This window comes from Magnolia sinica, chromosome 19 (assembly GCF_029962835.1).
Source record: "Magnolia sinica isolate HGM2019 chromosome 19, MsV1, whole genome shotgun sequence".
NCBI lineage: Eukaryota > Viridiplantae > Streptophyta > Magnoliopsida > Magnoliales > Magnoliaceae > Magnolia > Magnolia sinica.
This window is the reverse complement of record NC_080591.1, coordinates 16,868,285-16,890,405: the sequence shown is the minus strand read 5'-3', so window position 1 is coordinate 16,890,405 and position 22,121 is coordinate 16,868,285. Positions and strand designations below refer to the sequence as shown.

General features: G+C 41.1%; 1 protein-coding gene across 7 annotated transcripts; it reads right to left on the bottom strand.

The window, feature by feature from the left end:
* Positions 1-1,235: 1,235 nt before the first annotated feature.
* Positions 1,236-20,935, bottom strand: LOC131235003 (transcription factor bHLH121-like). Of its 7 annotated transcripts, none has more exons than XR_009165880.1 (6): positions 20,641-20,932; positions 14,397-14,518; positions 11,786-11,913; positions 10,954-11,706; positions 1,732-2,371; positions 1,236-1,556 (listed from the first exon to the last, which is right to left on the bottom strand). XR_009165880.1 is itself a non-coding variant. In XM_058232058.1 (5 exons), exons 1-5 carry the CDS (start codon positions 20,775-20,777, stop codon positions 2,297-2,299), a joined length of 1,215 nt encoding a protein of 404 aa, XP_058088041.1. In that variant the 5' UTR covers positions 20,778-20,932; the 3' UTR covers positions 1,236-2,296. The 7 variants fall into 7 exon arrangements, 2 of the variants coding, with proteins under 2 accessions (XP_058088041.1, XP_058088042.1); XR_009165881.1 differs by having other exon boundaries at positions 1,236-1,544; XR_009165879.1 differs by having other exon boundaries at positions 1,236-2,072; positions 2,224-2,371.
* Positions 20,936-22,121: the final 1,186 nt, after the last annotated feature.

The following is a 22,121-nucleotide window of genomic DNA, read 5'->3' as shown; positions in this document are numbered from 1 at the left end:
ATCATTTTTGTCTAATCCACATCTCAGTAAGAATCACCAAGGTTTAGTGTGCAGTCAAGGCTCGTACTCCAAGGCAAATGAGGGCAAGGTCCTCACTACCCGCCATGGTGGTGGAAGGCCCATAACCATGCCAAATTCCACCCGGCACGCCAGTAACGGATCCACTTCCAAGTTGGTCAGACTTAGCCTAATTTTCCTCCTCCTCTTTGGTCAAGTGAGGCCAAACTCCCTTCCAACCGACCTCAACATAGTAGGAGACACAACCTGTTAGTGTGTGATACTCAGGTGCTCATGTTATCTAATTGGTCCAAACAAAAACAACGCCCCACCTACCTATCGGATAGATCAATCAACCCACAGTAGCTCGACACGCGTCGGGCCAGTCCAACCATGTAGATACCCTGGCACAAGTATCAGCCCAATCCCTTCATTAGTGTGGCCCATTTGATGAGCAGACCTGCACAAGTTGTATGTGTTCATCTCTCTAACCCAAAACTACATTGAAAGGATGAACTGATTAGTGGACTGTTGGGAACCCAATGGACCAATGAAAATAAAAAGCAGAATCAATTCCCATGTTGGAGATCATGTCTGCTGGTAGTGACCCAAATAGACCAACGATGGGAGTGCTGATTTCATGAGAATTCCTATACAAAATGACTAACAAAAAAAACATGCCTTATAAAGCTTAACACCAAATAGCTAGCAAGAACGAGCCTATGATGAAAGGGATCTCAATGTAATGGGCCTGACCCAGTATGTCCTTCCTTGGGCTAAAATATGGGCCCAAGCCCATGTTTGGGCCTAAAAATTATGACTCGGATCGACTCAGTCAGTCTCAAGTCGAATTCAGACTCACTCGAGTCAGGGGTGACTCAGGGCATTGAACCAGATTGGGCCTGAACAAGTCCCAACTCGACTAGTCTAAACTCTTCGGGTCCATCGGTCCAGGTTTTAAGAACATTGCAACCGATGGAAGGAATGAAAATAACAGACTAGTTTCTTCTCTCCCAAGTGTATTTTACTTCACAAGTATTATACCTGGTTCAATCGAAAGTTCGTAATTTTTTGGTTTGTAAATTTGAAGCCCATGGTTCAACAATCCAAACCATTGATATTATCAACCCTGCAGTGGATGGCCATGCACCAAAAATAATCTAAATGGGATGAATCATGACCTCTATGGTACCAAAAGAAAAGGGCAGTTAAGAAAGAAAATACATGAGAAGCTCACATTGAACCTAAAAAAGAAGGTCAAATATTTTATTAGCTGGGATCTGGGGAAGTTTTAGTACATGGGCCATCCAAAGTGAAGCCCATCAAATCAACAGCTTAGATCAATTAATCATGGACTCCACTAGCACCAACTGAAAACCTGAATGGTAATGTACAAAGTTTCATAATCCCTCTTCATCCATTTCAGTGAGCAACAGTGCTGAATTTTTACAATGAACTGGACATCATAAAACATCCACAATTTCAAGATTGCTACAAGCAAATAGATCAGATCTTTGATTCTTGTCTGTATCTTACAATCTTCTGATCTGTATCAGAATCTTCCAAGTTTCATTCCAAAAATTAAAACAAAATAAACTAAATAATTGATCAGAATCTTCTAAGAAATCATTAACGCAAAAGATACAACCATTCATTCCAGCAGGAGATGGCTCGCATTGTTAACGGGTCAGTCAAAATCTAGTTGAATAGAGATTAATTGGGACATAGAGTTACCTGCCATCGCCACTGCTCTCCATACTATTAACTAGAGCTTTGTTAGGCCCACATGCGTTTACAGGTCCAGCTAATGCACACGACACCACAATAACTAAGCCATGCGTAATGCAGACCTCACCGTGCAGATACTAATGCCAAAAGATAAAGATGGTCCACTTAGTAGGTGCACCACGATATTAGAAATAAGTGGACGGTTCAGAAAACTTCAGCCAATTGTTCACAGCCGGAGGTTTCTTAGTTAACTGTTGCCCACATAACTAGTGATCTGACCTGATTCTTGGGATAGGGAATCTACAGAGTGGTACCCGTCTAATGGATTGCTTGGATATTGCACCTGCCTGCCATGCAGACATGCATGTGGGCTCAGCAAAGCTACATTAACTAAACAAGGGCAAAAAAAAAAATTGGTCCATCAGATGATTTTTTTTATAAAAAAAATCGATAACCGATGAGACTTTTTTTTTTTGTTAACAATCGGTAGCTACTTACAACTATCAATGATTCTTGATAGGAATTTATCTTTCGTACAACGCAAGGGAGAACAACTCCTTGAAATGACATCCTAACCAACACCAGCAGGGTTAGACCTTGTGCATGATGCAGAATCTGTTGTCTTTCTTGTTTCACCCAATGTTTCCTGCAAAAATGATTCGCGAAAGCTTAGTTTCAATCAGGAAGACAAACCTATCAAATATTCTTGCCAGATCAGGATTTTAAGAGTATCTGTTAGTCGAGGAAGGTAGATTTGGTACTGAGCTGGAGAAATATTGAAAAAAGAAAAGAAATCGAGTATATATGATGGGGACATCATGCGTATGCCCTCCACCCTACGCACATACTCAAGGAAGAGGAGGGCCCCACTATCGATCTGGATCAATGACGACATCTGTGGAGGGCCTCTTAGTTAGGGGCTGTGCTATGGAGCATTGAAGTGGACCTAATCATCATATGGATTCTACCATCGGATGATCTAGATGATCTACGATTTTGAGTTTTGACTATTCTCATTATTAGAAACATCATGAACGGCTTTGATTGCGTAGATTAGTTATTATTTTATTTACTTCAGCTAGCGTGCGCACATGGCGCAAGGGTAAAATTGGCTTTTGGGGTTTAGGATTTTCTTATAAATAAGCAATCCCATGTAGGTACTTTTCAATGAAGTTTACGAATAAAAATTCTGCGTTTTTCTTCTTCTCTCTTTCTTTAGACTGAATAATCGAATTGAGTACGAAGCCCTCCCTTCCCCGAAGGACTAACTACTATGGCACGAAGCCACAACCATCCCAAATCATCCTCACTTCTTTACACCCCCACATCCATCATCTTCTACATCCCTCCCATCTTCAGATTCACCCTTTCTTGTACCCAAGTTCTCTTCTACAACAAGATTTCAGATTCTAGCCAATCAGAAGGGCTGAAACTTCGGCGAAACACCACACACAAACCGTGCATCGGATCGATACAAAATTTGGTATAGAAGTGGTCCTACCCTGGCCGATCCTAGCCTAGGAATCGCTTTCCAATTTCGTGGGCCCTACACACGTGCCGACGAGTGATCACGCACGTGCGCCCAGGGCCGGTTGCTGTCCACGCACGTGGCTCATCTCACGTTTCATCTTTCCTCTATTTCCCTCCTCTTTATCTTTAAATCCAAGCCCTTAACCCTAGAGAATCTCAAATCCCAAGTATTCTCAAATTTACAAACCCTAGATTTTCTCCCAAATTGAAACATGGTGAATCTCTTGAATTGGGGAACAATTCTTTGCAAGAATGGATGAATCTTACACTCATTTGAGCTTGTTTGGTTTATAATTTTATTTGATCCAGCCCTAAACTTGTGTAGGCTTGGACCCCCATAGATTCCCCTTTTTGAATGTTTGATCGTATTAAGGATGTGGAATTTTGTGATTGTTTAAAATTGGTATGATCTAAAGCTTGAAATCTTGCATGTCATATTTAATTTCATGTCCTGCATCAAATTTGGTATCAGAGCTTAGGTTTTTATAGGGGAATGCATTGCATATTTAGGGTTCAGTTTATTGATGTCCATTATGCATCAAGTCTCCTCATATAGGGCTATTTAGGACCCATAATTCACAATATGGGTTGCTGAATTTTTTTGTTAACAAATTATTTGGGCAGTTATATTGCTGGAATTTAGTAGCGCTGTGTAGCTTCCTTCATATAGAGTCATATGGGATCATTTAGTCCCATTTAAATGCATATAGTTGCATTAAAGGGTCTTTGAGTTGAGTTAGTACTTGTATGCCCACACGCACTGGTCGTGGTTTTGGTTTGCACCCTACACTAAATATGGAGCAATTACAAGAGTCCATGAATAACATAACCCGGCAGTTTGAGTCTTTGGATAAGCGCTTGGAACAATGAATTGGCCAACGCTTAGATCAGCTTAATGTGCGCGTCACCCAACTAGAGACCTCCACACGGACAAACCCCGCCACTGGGGAAGATGTCCAATCTCAGGCAGGTGGTCAGGAGGATAGACAAGGGAATGAGAATGGCCAAAGAAATGGTCATGGGCGCGCACTCATGCACCCACCTCGCGAGGGGACATCATGATCATTATGACCCAGATGCGCAACTCCTGAAGGGAGTTAGAGTAGAGGCCCCTACGTTTAATAGCCACTAGGACCCTAAAGCTTTTCTAGATTGGTTAGCGGACATGGACCACTATTTTGAGTGGTACGACATGTTGGATGCTCGTCAAGTCCGATTTGCCAAGATGAAGCTTGTGGGCCAAGTAAAGAGGTTTTGGGCTACTATGGAGCGAACGAAAGAAAGGTTGAGTGAGCCCCCAATAGTCCATTGGAGAGAAATGAAAGAAATTCTAAATGAGAAGTATCTCCCTTTCTATTATCACTTGAGGTTGGTCGAAGATTGGCAGTCTCTTCGACAAGGTTCCATGAGTGTGGCTGAATACATTGAGAAGTTCGAAGAGTACTTGACCCGGTGTGAAGTTGAAGAGGATCCCGTACTTACTCTTGCTCGATTTAAGACGGGCCTCCATTCTGACATTAGGAGAAAGCTGCTCGCCAAGGACATAGACACTCTTGAACAGATGTATCAAGTAGTATTGGAGGTCGAGCAATACCTCAAAGCATCTTGTGGGAAGGCGGTTTGAGTCTTGTGATTCTGGCGCTAAGGCCAACCCTTCTAGGGCTAAGCCTGACATTGGATATCAATACAAGCCTTCTAGTAGTTCTCAGTCTAGGTCCAAGAATGATAAGGGTAAAGGAGTTGTCAGGTCTAGATCGCGTAGAAGCGATGCGACTAGGTGTTTTAGATGTCAGGGGTTTGGTCACTTTGCCCACCAGTGTGACACGAAAGAAGGCACCAAGGTGTTCCTTATTGATGGGCAAGTCGAAGTAGTGCCCCCAGAAAGTGACGGTGAGGAGGAAGAATATGAGCCAGCAGAGATCCCTAATGATGAGGAAGATAGAGCACAAGAGTTTGCGACCCTTGCAGTTTTGCGTTGTGCCTTTGCACAAGCAAAGAATACCGACGATTGGCGCCGCAACACGATCTTCTATACTTACGCAAAATATGGTGATAAGAGTTGCAAGATGATTGTGGATACTGGTAGCTGTGCCAACGTCGCATCAATTGGCACTATGAGCCGTTTGGGCTTGAAGCTTGAAGTCCATCCTCAACCCCATAGAGTATATTGGGTTGATGAGACTTCCATTCCAGTCTCGCACTGTTGTCTTGTTCCTATTCAGTTTGGATCATATAAAGACACACTCTGGTGTGATGTTGTTCCCATGGATGTTGGTTATATCATTTTGGGTAGTCCCTGGCTCTATGACAGGGATGTCACCATATTTGGTCATTCGAATGTGTGTACGTTCTGGTTTGAGGGCAAGAAAGTCAAGCTAAATCCTCTCCCACCCAAGAACACGACTAGAAAGGAGTCCACCACAGAGTGGTGTGAGCAGCTCAAATGAATTAAAAGAATCGAAGTCCAAGTCTAAGCCTCTCCACATTCTAAATGCCAAAGACTTTGAGCAAAAGACTGAGTCGAACTTGATGGTGTATGTTCTTGTGGTTAGGGAGCGTGTACCAGAGGCTAATGTAACGTTACCCACTGAGGTCATTCTAGTAGTGAATGAGTTTCATGATGTCTTTCCTGATGATCTACCGGATGAGCTTCCCCTATGAGGGATATACAATACGCCATTGATTTAGTCTCTGAGGCAACTCTACTAAACTTTCCTCATTACAGAATGAACCCAAAAGAGCATGCAGACTCGAAGAGGCAAGTTGATGAACTCCTAGAAAAGGGTTTCATTCGAAAGAGCATGAGCCCATGTGTCGTACCCGCCCTTCTTACACCTAAGGATGGTACATGGAGGACGTGTATTGATAGTAGGGTCATCAACAAAATCACAATCAAGTATCAGTTTTCCATACCGCGTCTTGATAACATGTTGAATATGATGGTCAACACTACTATCTTCTTGAAAATTGACCTCAAAAGTGATTATCACCAAATCCGTATACGCCCTGGCGACAAATGAAAAACAGCCTTCAAGACGAAGAATGGTCTATACAAGTGGCTAGTCATGCCTTTTAGGCTGACTAATGTCCCAAGTACCTTCATGTGTGTGATGACCCAAGTGTTGAGGCCCTTCATGGGGAAGTTTCTGGTCGTTTACTTTGATGATATCCTGATTTATAGCATGACTAAGGAACAACACCTCAACCATTTGAGGCAAGTTCCATTTGAGACAAGTTTGTGGGATCCTTAAAGCTGAAAAATTGTAACTAACGTAAAGAAGTGTGCGTTTATGTCTAGCAATGTTATCTTCTTAGGTTTTGTTGTGTCAGCTGAGGGTGTGTCGGCAGATCCCGATAAGATCAATTGGCTTGAACCGTGCAGTATTCACGAGGTGCGCAGCTTTCACGGCTTGGCCACATTCTATAGACGATTCATTCGAAGCTTCAGTTCCATTATAGCTCCCATCACGGATTGCATAAAAAAAGGAGAGTTTCAACGGACGAAGGCAGCCTCAAAGGCCTTCAAGGAGATAAAGGTCAAGATGACCGAAGCTCCAGTTACGCGACTTCCGATTTATCGAAAAAATTTAAGTCGCATGTGACGCGTCAGGAGTCGACATAGGAGGAGTACTTAGTCAGGAAGGGCACCTTGTCGCCTTCTTTAATGAGAAACTGAATGAGGCAAAGCAAAAATACTCCACCTATGACAAAGATTTCTATGCAGTAGTGGAACCGTTGCGCCACTAACATCATTATCTATTGCCACAAGAATTCGTTTTGTTCTCAGATCACGAGGCCTTAAGATATATGAACTCCCATAAGAAATTAAACCCTAGGCCCGCCAAGTGGGTCCAGTTCCTTCAAGAATATACTTTTGTGCTTAAGCACAAGGCCGGTGTAGAGAATATGTCTGCCGACGCGTTGAGTCGTTGAGTCACATTACTCAATTCCATAAGTGTCGAAATGACAGGGCTAGAGCGTGGCAGAGAGGATTATTCTGAGTGCCCAGATTTTGGAGTTATGTATGCATCGTTGTTAGAGAGTCCGTCAGGAGCTAGCAGTGAGTATTTGATATTGGGTGGATATTTGTTTAGGAGTGACCGTTTGTGCATACCTTGCACCTCCCTCCGCGATTTTATTCTCTGTGAATTACATTCAAGAGGGGTCACGGGTCATTTTGGTCGATACAAGACCATTGTCCTAGTGGAGGATAGATTCTATTGGCCAATCCTTAAGCAAGACGTAGCCAAAATTATAAGGCAATGTCGTATTTGTCAACTGGCAAAGCAGAAAAAGCAGAAGACGGAGCTATACACACCTTTGCTAGTTCCATTCGCCCCTTGGCAGGACATCAGTATGGAATTCGTGCTTGGGCTCTCTAAGACTATTCGAAAATACGATTCCATATTTATTATCGTGGACCATTTTTTTAAAATGGCCCACTTCATCCCTTGTTCGAAGACCTCTGACGCATCTCATATTGCCAAGTTGTTCTTTAGTGAGGTTGTCAAGCTTCATGGGTTACCAAAAACCATAGCGTCTGACCGTGACGCGCGATTCATGAGTTATTTTTGGAAGACACTATGGCATATGATGAGTACTAGGCTCCAATTTTCTTTTGCCTACCACCCTCAGACTGATGGTCAGACTGAGGTGGTCAATTGGAGCCTAGGAAATTTGCTCAGACGTTTAGTGGGAGAGCACACCAGGACGCGCGACACTGCACTACCTATCGCCAAGTTTGCATTAATAGTTCTATTAATAGATCCACAGGTTTAAGTCCTTTTAAAGTCGTTACTGGTTATAAACCTACGAAACCTATCGATCTTGTCCCTATGTCCATCCCATAGGTTATTAAAGTCTGCAGAGTCTTTTGCACATCATATTTATTCATTACATCAAGAAATCAGGCAAAAGATCAATACTAGTAATAAATATTACAAAATTTCTGCAGACCAACATAAATGACTCAAGGAATTCAATGTAGGGGACTCTGCGATGGTCCGCATCAGGCAAGAGCAGTACGCTCAAGGAGCCGTTTGTAAATTACACGTGCGTAGCGCTGGACCATTCAAAATTATAAAACGAAACAGTCTCAATGAATATGTGGTAGATCTTCCACCTTCCATGGGAATTAGTTCCACATTCAATGTAGATAATCTAATTGCATTTCAGGGGACCACTGATACATTATTCAGCCTTTCACCTAACCTCATGATTTCTAAGACCTTTCCCTTGATTCATGGCCCCTTCCTAACCTATCTTCTCAGCCTCTACCTCTTATACCTACCATTCCCACACCCAAAGAGGAGATAGAGGATATTCTAGACCATCAGATAGTATCGACGTTGGACGGCGGCTTTCAAAAGTTCCTTGTCAAGTGGAAGTCACGCCCAGCTTCAGACAATACGTGGCTCACTGAGGAGGAGCTTTAGAGACTTGATCCTAACATCTTAGAGCGGTTCAGAAGTTTTGTTTCACTTGTAGCAAAACCTTCAAAGCCGAGGAAAGTTGATGAGGACATCATGCGCACGCCCCCCACCCTACGCACATACTTAAGTAGGAAGAGGGCCCCACTATCGATCTGGATCGACGACGACATCTATGGAGGGAATCTTAGTTAGTAGTTGTGCTATGGAGCATTGGAGTGGACCCGATCATCATATGGATTCTACAATTGGATCTCATGATCGTGGCCCACTACCCTAGATGATATTGGATTTTGAGTTTTAACTATTCTCGTTATTAGAAACATCATAAACGGCTTTGATTGCATAGATTAGTTATTATTTTATTTACTTCAACTTCAAGTATTAGTGTGCGCACATGGCGCAATGGTAAAATTGGCTTTTGGGGTTTAGAGTTTTCTTATAAATAAGCAACCCCATGTAGGTATTTTTCAATGAAGTTTATGAATAAAAATTCTACGTTTTTTTTCCTTCTCTATCTCTTTAAGTTGAAGAATCGAATTGGGTGCGAAACTCTCCTTTCCTCGAAGGGCTAACTACCGAGGTGCGAAACCACAACCATCCCAAATCATTCCCACTTCTTTACACCCCCACATCCATCATTTTCTACATCCCTCTCATCTTCAGATTTATCCTTTCTTGTACCCAAGGTCTCTTCTACAACAGATTTTCAAATTCTGGCCCATCAAAGAGGCTGAAACTTCAGCGGAGAACACAAACCGCGCATCGGATCAATACAAAATTTGGTATAGAAGCAATCCTACCCTGGCCGATCCTAGCCTAGGAATAGCTTTCCGATTTCGTGGTCCCCACACACGTCAGACGAGTGACCACGCACGTGCGCCCAGGGCCGGTTGCTGTCCACGCACATGACTCATCTCAGGTTCCATCTTTCCTCTATTTCCCTCCTCTTTATCCTTAAATCCAAGCCTTAACCCTAGAGAATCTCAAATCTCAAGTATTCCCAAATTTGCAAACCCTAGATTTTCCCTCGAATTGAAACATGGTGAATCTCTTGAATTGGAGAACAATTTTTTGCAAAAATGGATGAATCTTATACTCCTTTGGGCTTATTTGGTTTATAATTTTATTTGATCCAGCCCTAAACTTGTGTAGGCTTGGACCGCCATAGATTCCCCTATTTGAATGTTTGATCGTATGTAGGATGCGGAATTTGGTGATTGTTTAAAATTGATATGATGTAAAGCTTGAAATCTTGCATGTCATATTTAATTTCATGTCCTACATCAATATAGTCATTTGAATCCTCTTTTAAGTTCGGGGGTTCATACTAGCCATTCCCGAACTCTGTCCGCCTAAAGAATTTGATTTTCTTAGGCTTACACTAATGAAGGTTTAAAGACTAGGCAGACGTGACCTTACAGCAAGCCTCGCTCGAGATGCAAGCCAGACTAAAAAAGACCTTAAAACCACCTCTAGCCTTAAACAAAGCCATAGAAAGCATATCGGTTGTGACCCTTATGGTTTATTGCAGCCAGTAGAACCTTTGACTGCTTGTCTTCCTTCTCTTCACTGTCAATGCAAGCAAGAAGGTATTGGGAACGAGTCTTCACCATCATTAGGTCCACTGCCCTGCACTAGTTTGAAGTAGTGGTGTCAAGACACGTTCTGCAGCTGTAGAAGAGAAGACTCTACATGCTTTACATCGTATGGTGTGAGCAGCAGTCATAGTGGGGTGAAGCATTGCAGTCTCGTTATTAGGGACCATCTGCGTGGACCTCACCCTTCCAAAGTGAACCAGCTGCTAATTAGTCCAGCAGCCACCTGGGTGGGAATCATGCTGCATTCCAAACTACACCTAATCGAGACTGTCGCTTGAGGAAGCACCCCAAAATCAAATTTCAGTCGAAGGCATTGGTGGGGCGAATCCATTCAAATCAACTGTGCTATGGGGGTAACGTGGAAAACAAAACCTAAATACGGGATTCATCATTTTTCTGCTTTACTGCCCCCCAGACAATATTATGTTCATTTCAACGACTGCTTGAAATGAAAAGAATATAAGTCTCCCTCTTGCCCAAGCATCCAACTATTTCATAATTTTAAAACATTCAACGAACATCCAAATCCAAGACCCAAGGCCTAAATTCAGCTTCCGGTGCCTCGCATGTCTACTTGATCCACAACACAAACATGCTAGATAGAGCACCAAAACAAACCGTACTCTTTCAAAAGCTTCATTGGAAGGAAATTCAGCGCAGATGCATACCTGGACCTTTTCAGCCTCTTGAGAACTACACTCCAAGCTACTTGAGTGGCAAGAGGTAGCAGGCATGACCCTTGCGCTGTCCTTAACTTCCGCGGTTGCAGCCATACATTTAGAATCGCTGCTTTTGTTGCCACAATCTGTTGACTCGGTAGCATCCATTCCCCCACGAAATTCAGAAGCTTTTCTTCCATTCCGACTACATTCCCTTCTGGAATCAGAAATTGATGATTGGGCAACATTACTTGGTTGCTGAAACTCAGAGGTTTCATTTCTAGATTCCCGTATGCTTGTTGAGTGAGATTCTGAATTTGGAATTGAATTTGGAAGCAATGGCTGCAACTGCAGGAGGTATGTGGGCAAAGGCTGCATCGAAGGATACTGAGCTGAAGGTCTCTCAACATGGGACTGAGTAACATGAGGAGCGTAAGGCGGAAAAGCAAAATACTGGTCAGTCATGTCTGGCGTAGGACTGCTAAAAAAGGGAAGAGGTTGAAGAGAAGGATGAATAGGAAATGGCATGAAAGGAGGCATAAAGGGAGCATGGACATGAGCCTGGGTATTCGTAGGATTAGAATCTGGTATTGGAGTGGGGGCGGGGAAGGAAACTGGGGAAGCTCCCACTGGAACTGTTGGATTTATTGCAGCCCATGGAAACATTGCACTCATTCTCTGCTGATGTTGAAAATTTAAGCTGTCGATGTCGGACTTCAAAGTCGCTTTCTCATCTCTCAATTCATTCTTCTCTTGTATAAGCTGTTAGTAAAACAAGGGATTCCTCTTAGCGCATAAAGCCAGCCAATAGAATTTGGAAAGACTAAGAGAGTCAGCATACCTCACTGGATTCTTCTGAAAGTGATGCGTGTTCTGATTTCAGTCGCTTAACTTCAGCAGTCAGGTCCTTCAACATTTCCACAGCATCAGTGAGGATGGTTGCCTTGTCATTCTTTGGTCGATCAGGGTCTGAAATAACGGTAACAAATCAAGTAATGATCGCAGATATGGCCAGGACAGGACGTAATTTCAAACATGATACAATTCATATGAGAAAATTGGAAGAACAAGTATTTTGCTCCTCTTGGATCCTTGATGAAATCATCAGTGTTCATCAATAGAGAATTGCTAAGCCCAAGTGCACATATGTAGGAAATTTGCACCAGGCCCACCATATATATGACTGAGCACAGAAATCAAGCAGGTCAACTCATCAGTTGGGCCATTCACATTGAATGTGGAATGTTGGCATCTCCTGTCAATCAATCCACTGTTTTCATAAACAAGGCACATCTTCATGAAATCATTGGCATTTCATCAATAGAGCATTGTGAACACCACATGCAACTAACAAGCAGTCATTCATACCAACCTGGCACGTCTGTAGGGAATTTGCACTGTGCACCAGGTGGGCCCACCATATATATGTGAGCTAGCACAGAGATCAAGCAAGTCAACTCATCAGTTGGGCCACTCATATTGAATGTGGACTGTTGGCAATACTTATGATACATCTGCTGTTTTCGCACATGGTACATCTTGATGAAATCGTTGGCATTTCATCAATAGATTATTGCTAAGACCCCTTGCAATTAGCGAGCAGTCATCCGCACCAAACCAGCACATCTTTAGGGAATTTGCGCCTGCATCAGGTGGGCCCACCATATATGACCTAACACAGAAATCAAGCGGATCAATTCGTCAGCCCACTCACATTGAATGTGGACTGTTGGCAACACTTCTCAATCCATCCACTGTTTCCATACACATGGAATACCTCATGAGTTGGCTGGCCTGATATTTGGGCTGTTAGACTAACAGATCCCAGTTAAGTCGGGAAAGCTAATAACAAAAAGCAAAAGCACACGAGAAAAACTGCAGTTCGTCACAATTCGTGATTACATTGACAAGAGAAGATGATTGGAGATTCATACGCAGATAAATATGAAACTACAATAGAAAGCCCCTCCAAATTCCAAACACAGTTTTATATTTGCATTACCTAATCCTAATAAAAAAGATTACAATATTTTCTATACTTAAAATGCCCTGAAAATTTTGGGTTGAGAAGGCTATCCCAGAACCCCTTCCCTTCCCAGGGGTCAATGTAACACGAGGCAGGTAGTCTACCTGGTGGGCCCCACCTGTTGAAAAGATCATGTTGAAGTGCTTGTGAGCTTAAAAAAGCTCTTCATCAATGCACTAGGCTCTTAGCAACAATATGTAACCTCCAAGGGAAGGAACCAGATCCCATAATTATCCTGAGCACAGGAAACCATAGTTACCTAATTCACTAAGGGCCTGTTTGGATTAGTGGAAACCAGATGATGAAAGAAAATGTCATATGCAAGGAAACTATGGAAAAGAATCCCAAAATAACCTGTTTGTTCTAGCATATATGATTTCAATGGAAATGTGGAAGGGTCAATTGTCAATAAGTGAGAATTGACGCTCAAAAAGGGTGGAAATATCAAATTCTTAGGTTTTAGAGAGGAAAAGGAAATGACCCTTTTCTGAGGAAATCTGAGGAAAAGGAAATTGGTTTCCTCAGCCCTCTTGTCTTTTGCAAACGGGAGAAATTGTGCCATCCAAGGAAATTGATTTCCATTCCTCAGTTTTTGATTTCCACCAATCCAAACAGCCCCTTAAACCATACCCATAATGCAAATCTGTTCGAGTGAACTAAATTGCAGTTCAAAACACTACAATTCACTGCTTTCAATTGAACTAAATTGGCCCAGTTTGATATGTTCTCTGTCAATTCTCTGCAGTGTGCAGATTGTGTCGATTCAGTTTCATTTCTAATTTGATTAAGATTTGAGAAAATTCAAGTAAATTCTTCAATATTTTGTAACTGCCCTTAACTAGAAATGGGGGAAAAACTCTTAATTAGGTGGAGACATTGGTTATTTTTAGTTTACTGGTCCTGCAGACTATACGAATTTTGATAAAATGATATCGAATTAGAGAATTGTACATAAGACCATTGAACTAGACAAACCTGAACCATGAAATGGATAAATTGAGAAAAGAACTATATGAGCCAGTCAACCAATGAATTTTTGTAACTATCGAACTACAAACTGCAAATATAAAATCAAATTGGTCTTACTCCAAACCAAGAAATATGGGGGAAACCATTCCAAACCAGGAAATATGGAGGAAACCATTCCCTAGATCGGATCAGCTTCCTCATTATCTATAACAATTCTCACCCATGATATATATATGAGGTTTTCTCTATTTGATCTCAATTTTAATCGAGGATGCTAATTGTTCTTTTTAACAAAAGCCTCCACAATAACCCTTGCCTGTGTCAGATTAATCCAAGGGAAATATGCAGAATTAGAGGAAAACAGAGACGTGTAATTGGGAAGGCGGCTCATCTGACCTAATAAGGAACTTGATCCTCACAAGCATTAAGAGAGAACCAAACAAGAGTAGAACCATACCCAATGCAGTTCCCAACTCGAGGAACTGCTCATTTAGCTTATCCCTCCTTAATTTCTCTCTGTCTGCCTTTTGAAGTTTCCTTGCACTATTAGGGTCCTTCACTTCAACCCTTCCATCATGCCTGAATTAAGATTGATATTCTATAATGAGCACGGAGGTTCGGTATTCAATAATCAACAAATGTAATTCTGCAGTGTTCATAGATGGGCTTCTAGATAACTAATCATGTAATTACGGAATAAAAAAGTCAACTACAGATAACATATGAAGAAATCTCATATTTTTGTTTGGCAATTAGTAAACACTACAGTTGCATTCTTAGAAGCCAGGAGTTGGCATGGTTCAAAAAATCGCCCAATGCAATATCGTCCGATGGAGACCAACTCATCCGAGTGAAGCCAGTATTCACCCTAAATGAGATGATTCAGTAATCTGATATATATATATATATATATATATATATATATTTGTGTGTGTGTGCGCGCGTGTGTGCGTGATGCTCACCTATGCACGTGTGCACCTTTGCACATGTGTCATGGGCATCTACTCCAAACGGTCCATGTGATGCGGAATCCCATGAAACCCCAAGGTACAAATTTTCACCCTGATCTAAAATTCTGGTGGGCCATAGCAAAGAGAAATGCAAATCAAGGGAGGAAACTGTTTTCATTTTTCATGGCCCACCAAAGTTTTGGATCAAAGTAAAAATTGGGCCTGGGGGGTTTCATGAGGTGCTGCTTCACATGGACCGTTCAAATTTTGGATTCACATCACGTATGATGAGTTCTCAAAAAAGTTCACACGAGTTCCGTGTGAACTGGTGCGCAGCTGAGCATTCGGCATATATATATATAACAAAAGAGGCTTATACTGGTAAAGTCCCTTGGAACTTGTTCTGACTTGGCCAAGTCAGTGCTACCTGTCCGTTTCAGTGGTGTGCATGGTGTGACTCCTGTGTTGACCAATTCACACAGTAATCTTCTACGTTAAAGTTTCAGACCTAGTCAATGTGTCTTTTTGAAGTTGTATATGAACCACACTCAGCATCAACTGAGTCAGAAGCAACACCAGAATTTTAATCCATGGGAGTGGGAATGAAAGCCAAAAGTTTTCCGTGGTTTAAGGTTGAGAGAGTCTTAAGCAACATCCCTATAATGTGTGAGAAATGATCACATAGTGGTCGAGTCGACTCCAATCTGGACACTCACACAGTCTAATCAACTGATACGGATTCTCTATTAGGTACAGCATACATTTCATGGGCTACCAATCACACCCATCAGACCACTCTTAACTATCCAATCAATGGCCTAGAATGGACAGTCAGGATCACTCATATAAAATAGGTCCAATCAACAATTTGACACATTTATTTGTTGGGGTCCACCATGGATCGCTTATGGTTCTAAGCGCATCGCTTGTATCAGGTCATCTGGCTTGCTCAACAAATGGCTATAAAAAGGACAATTTTCCAGATGGATTTGATGGTCCGATTGATGTCTTTTTTCATGGGAGCCCATGAGATGTATGCTAGACATAATGGACAATCCAAATCAGTTGATTGAACTGTCCAAGTATCATGAATGGACTCCATAATACTGGAGTGCCCCATGTGATCATTTCCACCTGTGCATGCGCATGCTCATGTAAGTAGTCCATATGACCTCTGACTCCATAATACTCAAGGAACTGCTCATTTAGCTTATCCCTCTAGACATTGATTCGGGCACCCCGAATCATATGACCTCTGACTCTCACTCACTCTTGTATTTCTACTCAACTCCAGCTGCCCCATTAGTCCAGACTGTGAATGGCTCTATATTGTTTTTTGTCATATTTGTTCTCTCAAATCTCCTAGTTTGGTTGCCCCTGATGTTTACCTTGTTCCTAATTTGACAATGGTTCTCATCATTGTTGGGCATTTATGTGATCATGGTTTGATGTCGCATTTCTTCTTCTAGTTGTATTGTGTAGGCTTGCCTGACAGAAAAGCAGATCGAGACAGGGCCTTAGGTTAGACAACTGATTGTGTTAAATACTCTTCATGTTTTGTCCCACATAGGTGATAGGTCCCCCTATCATCTGCTTCAGTTATTAATACTATTATTTCCTCTTTTGTTTGGCACAAATGTTTATGTGATGTTTCTTTTCCCAGTCTTGAGTTCTTAGTTTCTAGTGGTCGATTGGGAATAGTCAAAACTAAAAATAAATAAACACTTGGATGCATTAATTGTAAACTTTCCAAACAATTTGCCTTATCATGTTCAACAAGTGAGACCATTTTTAAAAGCACCCCTTGAATTGGTTCACTCCAATATATGGGAATTGTTCCTATGCCTACCATGGGAGGAGCAAGCTACTATGTTGAGCAAGCTATCATGTTATCTTTCTTGATGATTTTTCACACTTTACTTGGATATACATGTGGCATCAGTCTTAGTTTTATCAAGTCTATGAAGAATTCTCCAGCATGATTAGAACTCTGTTTGCTACAACCATTAAAAAAAATTGTATTATTCTGGTGGAGAATATCTTTCAAACTCATTTAAACAACTTTTAGCCTCCCATGGTACTCTTACTCAATTATCTTGTCCACATACTACACAGAAAAATGGTGTTGGTGAGAGAAAACACCATCACATTATTGAAACCACTCATACTCTTTAAAACCCCTCATCTATGCCAAAAAAAGAAAAAGAAAAAAAAAATGGGGGGAAGCTGCTCTCGCCATTGTACATGCCATATAAAATTCCATCATCTGTTCTTGGAGGAATACTACCATTGCCCACCTAATTACTCCCATCTCTGTGTCTTTGGTGCACTTGTTTGTCCCGCTAAAAATTGAACAAAAAAAGCCATTATCTTCCTCATTTTCACTCAACGTCTTTTGAATCCTCAACTTAGCATGATCCACTGAATTCTCTTCAGTTTCTTTATCCCTCCACTGAAGAATATGTTTCCCAACCATCCTCTATTGTAACCAATTCAACTAATCAGTATGATCCAAGTGATGAATATTGCTCTACTCCCTCTATTGCTCCATCGCCCTCTATGAGCCACCCTTTAACCCTACTCTTGGTACTTGCTCTTCTGAAGGGGGTGATTTAAATATTGGTATCAATACACGTATCACACCCTTGGGATACAAAAACATGTCAGTATGGCATGGGAAGAAACGCATGCATTGGGGAATGTATCGTTGTTTGAGAGAAACATTGGGAAACTATGGAATTTTTCAATATAACTTTAGAATATGTTGAAAGAGAGATAATCACAAACTTAAAACTCAAAAGAACACAAAAAATAACTATGCACAACAAGTTTCCTTTATATAGGGTCCTAAACTATATGTTGTTTGACAGAAGTAAGGCAATTATATCCAAAAGTTCATATAATTCAAAATCATACAATACAAGTATGAAAACAAATTCCTTGAACAAATTTAGGAGAAGATGGATTTTTGTGAGGTTTTTTGCGATTTTTTTTTAATTGTGGGGGAATGTATCACAAAGTATCACCAATAGATATCAATGCAGTGTGTATATCGACGATACGAGGGGATTTTATGAAAGGGTATTTGACAAAATATCGCAATGTATTGATAGATCAACGATAAATTGTGATATTTTGTGAGATACATGAGAATTTAATAACTCCCCCTATTTATCATATCGGTCACATGCAATATATATAGGGCAATATTATCGATATTTAAATCGCTGCCTAATGGTGATCCATCGCCTCATCCTATCGAATGTCAGTATCTGGTACGTTTGAGATCTGCACCTTCAAGATTTTCACTATTTTATAACTAATCCCTTGCTCTTCACAAGCCTCGGCCATACCGCGACACCTCTTCTGATCCTCAATGAAAGCAAGCTATGGCAAAAGAACTTGATGCACTTTAGTGCATGCATGCTTAGGATCTTGTCAATTTACCTTATAGAAAATTTGCAGTATGTTGTCGGTGGGTCCAGAAAATCAAGACTAAGCCTAATGGCTCTATTGACCATTACAAAGCATGTCTTGTTGTGAAGGGATTCACTCATGAATATAAGGTTGATTATGAAAAAATGTTTGCCCTAGTTACTCATATGACATATGCACACACTCTAATTGATGTTACTTTTGTCCGAGAATGGCCCTTATTTCAAATGGACGCTAAAAATGCATTTCTCCATGGTGATTTATCTAAAGAGGTCCATATCAAACCTCCTCCTAGTCTCTCTCATCTACCCAATTAAGTTTGTCAAATTCGACCCATTTTATATGCCCTCAAACAGGCGCTTTGTCCTTAGTTTGAGAAGTTTAGCAGAACTATTCTTTGGATGTGATTTGCTCAAAGTGCCCATGACTTGGCTCTTTTTGTTCAGTATTTTGCTTCAGGCACCAGTCTTACACTTTTCTATGTTGATGATATGGTCATTATAGTGGAATGATTCAGTTGTATTCGTGATACTCAAGCTCAACTACACGCTTGCTTTGAAATGAAGGATCTTGGCAAGGTATTCAACAACGGTAAACGATGGCCGTAACGACTACTGTGATTATGATGGCCATCACGGCCTCTTTTTTTTTTCTTTTTTCTTTTTTGGAAATTGGAAAAAAGAAAAAGACATGGATTGGCCGCGCTATGGCCATTACGAGGCTACTGCAAGCCATTTTTCCACAATAACCTTTATGGCTACGTAGTGTGTAACGGTTCCAACCATTACTGCTACGTAACGGCTGTTACATAACCGTTTTCTAATAACTTGGATCTTGGAACACTTCATTACTTTCTTGACATTGAGGTTGATTATTCCTCTCGTGGCTACACTTTATCATGAGTGAAATATGCCCCAAACCCAATTGCTAGAGCTAACCTTGTGGACAATAAAACTATGACACTCTTGAGTTACATGTCAAACCTCAGCTGTGTAATGGAGAATTACTCTCAGAACAAACTTTATCACAACTGTTCACTATAGTTCTTCGAATCTTGTGTTGTATTTGTGCTACTATGTTTCTCAACACCTGTTGTTCTATACAACTTCCTCTCTTGAGCTCTCTACTTTGAAATGGATTGGGTGGAAAATGCCACTGATGGTCACTCTACTACCGGTTTCAATATCTTTCTCAGTGATTCTCTTCTATCTTGGAATAGCAAGAAATACATTGTGGTTGTCCGCTCTAGTGTAGAAGCTAAATATCATGGCCTTACTCACACTGCCTCTAAAATTGTTTGGTTGCAATGGCTGTTAGAAAATATGGGCATTCACTCTTCTGGTCCTACTCCTATTTTTGTGATAACAACAGTGCTATTCAAATTGCACATAATGATGTCTTTTATGAATGAACTAAGCATATTGAGATTGATTGCCATTTTGTTCGACACCATCTTCTACAGAAAACCCTTACCCTTCTCTTTATATTATCCGAGCATCAAGCTGCTGATCTCCTCATGAAGACTCAATACTACTTCCAGGTTTCACTAATTATCCAAACTCAATATGCTCTCTTTAAAATCACCCTAAGTTCAAGGGGGTGTTAATGTGTATATGTGTATATATTTTTTGTAGCTTAGCAGTACATACACGTCTACCACGCATGCTATCTTGTATATGTACCATGAATCTATCGAGTTAATAATATTATTAGAACTTCTCTGTCGTAACATGATTAATGGGAAAATCTTCTCAAAGGTTTATTGGGCCGAAGCAATACATACCACAGCGTACTTGCCAATAATCAGCCACTAAGCATCTAATAGGTAAACATCTACTCACTGAATGTGAGCCGTTGCTGAATTTTGAATATTAATTGTCCATTTTAAGCCACGAACCAAACGGTTAGAACCGTCCAAACAGTCTGATTATTTGTCCATCACTCACTCACCATTGGTCCTACTGAATGAACGGTTCTTATCTCACTCATGCATACCACGCGTGTGGCAATGGCATGAAGGCATGGTGACCTTCTCTGCCTCCATAGTCCACAGGCATTGTATCAGCTTCCAAAGAAAATACCCATTTTAGAACAATGAAAACTGCTCCCGTAAATCAAAGAAAAAAGAAACCCAATCCATAGTATGTATGTATGCACCTATGTATCTATGTAATGCAGATATGTATGTATTGAAAATAAAGAAAAAATCTGTAGAAATAGATGGAATGGGGAAACAGGTGCTTGGGAAAGCTACAATGGCAACCACAAAAATAAAACAAAATAATAATAATAATAAATAAATAAAAGGCTGACCACCTGTCCCGAGGAAATCCAACGGTTGGGAGTTGATGAAAGGGGCCATCTTGGGAGGGTGGATGCGAGGAGGCGAGATGTCCGTGAAGATTGGGAGGGCTGTGATGAGAGAAAGGGTTCATGTCCATGGCCCTTATCATGAGCCCTGATTTGGGTCTTGTCTACTCATCCTCAACACCCACTTTCCATCTTATACGGACTGGAATCCTCTGCGACGGACGCCAAGGACGCGGCTTGCCTGCGACATGAAGCTAGGTGGGGCCCACCGTGATGTTTATGAGATATCCAACCCGTCCATCCGTTTTGCCGGATCATTTCAGGGCATGGGTCCGAAAATGACGTAGATATAAGACTATAAATGGGCCGCATGACAGGAAACAGTGAGGATTGAACGTCCACCGTTGAAACGTTTGTGGGGTCAAAAAGTTTTGATCAGGCTAACGCTTTTACGTTTACAGTTCATCGCAGCAGGAATGGCCCTGTGAACGGCATGGATGATGGCGTAAAAACTTGAATCCGGATCATCTGCTTGTCATAAGCAGTGAAATCTTGCCTGTCCCGATCTGATTAAGGACCACATCATCACCCACAACATTAATGATGATTAATGATGACGTGGATTAATCCCATTGCAATAAGGTAGGATTTTTCTGTATTCATAAAACTTGAGAGCTTCACACGTAGCAAAATGACATCTAACAAATATCATGTGGGCCCTACAATGAAGTATGCTTCTTATCCACTTTTACGGATCATTTTAGGTCTCGATCCCAAAAAATGAGAGGATTTAATCAGGTGGACTACACCATAAGGAAATAATAGTAATTAAATATCCACCATTAAAATCTTTCTAAGGCTCACTGTAGTGTTTATTTGACATTCGATCTGTTGATTAAGCCATACAGTCCTAGACAAAGGGAAAAAACAAAGACCATCTCGATCCAAAACTTTCATGGCCTCCAAAAAGTTCTTAATGATTAATATTCAATCAACACTGTTTCCTGTAATGTTTCCACTTGAGATTGAGATATATCTCATTTTTGGGCTCATACCATAAAATGATCCGAAAGGGTAGCATCGATGAAACACATACATCATGGTGGGGCCCACGGAGCACCGACCCCTAGCCAATGAAGTAGCCAATCTGTTCTCCATAAGGTAGCTCCAATGCATGTGTCACCTACAGGGTGGATATGACCTTGAATATGAGGGAGATTCATAACTCAAATGTACTAAACATAAGCAATGGGTGGAAATAAAGAAAATGGTGGTTGAAACTTTTCTAATCCTCACCGCGATGTTTATGAGTCATGGAATCCATTCAGTAGTTGACTCCAATCAAAATAAATGGAAACACCAATATCAACATGGTCCAAAAATTTTGAGGCCATCCAGAAATTTTTAATCCTGGCTGTTGGTCCCGTTGTCTCATGTGGCGTGGTCCACTTAAAATTTGTATCAGTTTAATATTTAGAATCATGTCC

Coding starts and splice junctions, on each gene's coding strand:
- LOC131235003 (XM_058232058.1), bottom strand. CDS start 20,777: ATGATAAGGGCCATGGACATGAACCCTTTCTCTCATCACAGCCCTCCC. Junction 11,914..14,396: donor CGAGTTGGGAACTGCATTGG/GTATGGTTCTAC, acceptor CCGTTATTTCAG/ACCCTGATCGACCAAAGAAT. Junction 2,372..10,953: donor AAGAGGCTGAAAAGGTCCAG/GTATGCATCTGC, acceptor TCATTTTTGCAG/GAAACATTGGGTGAAACAAG.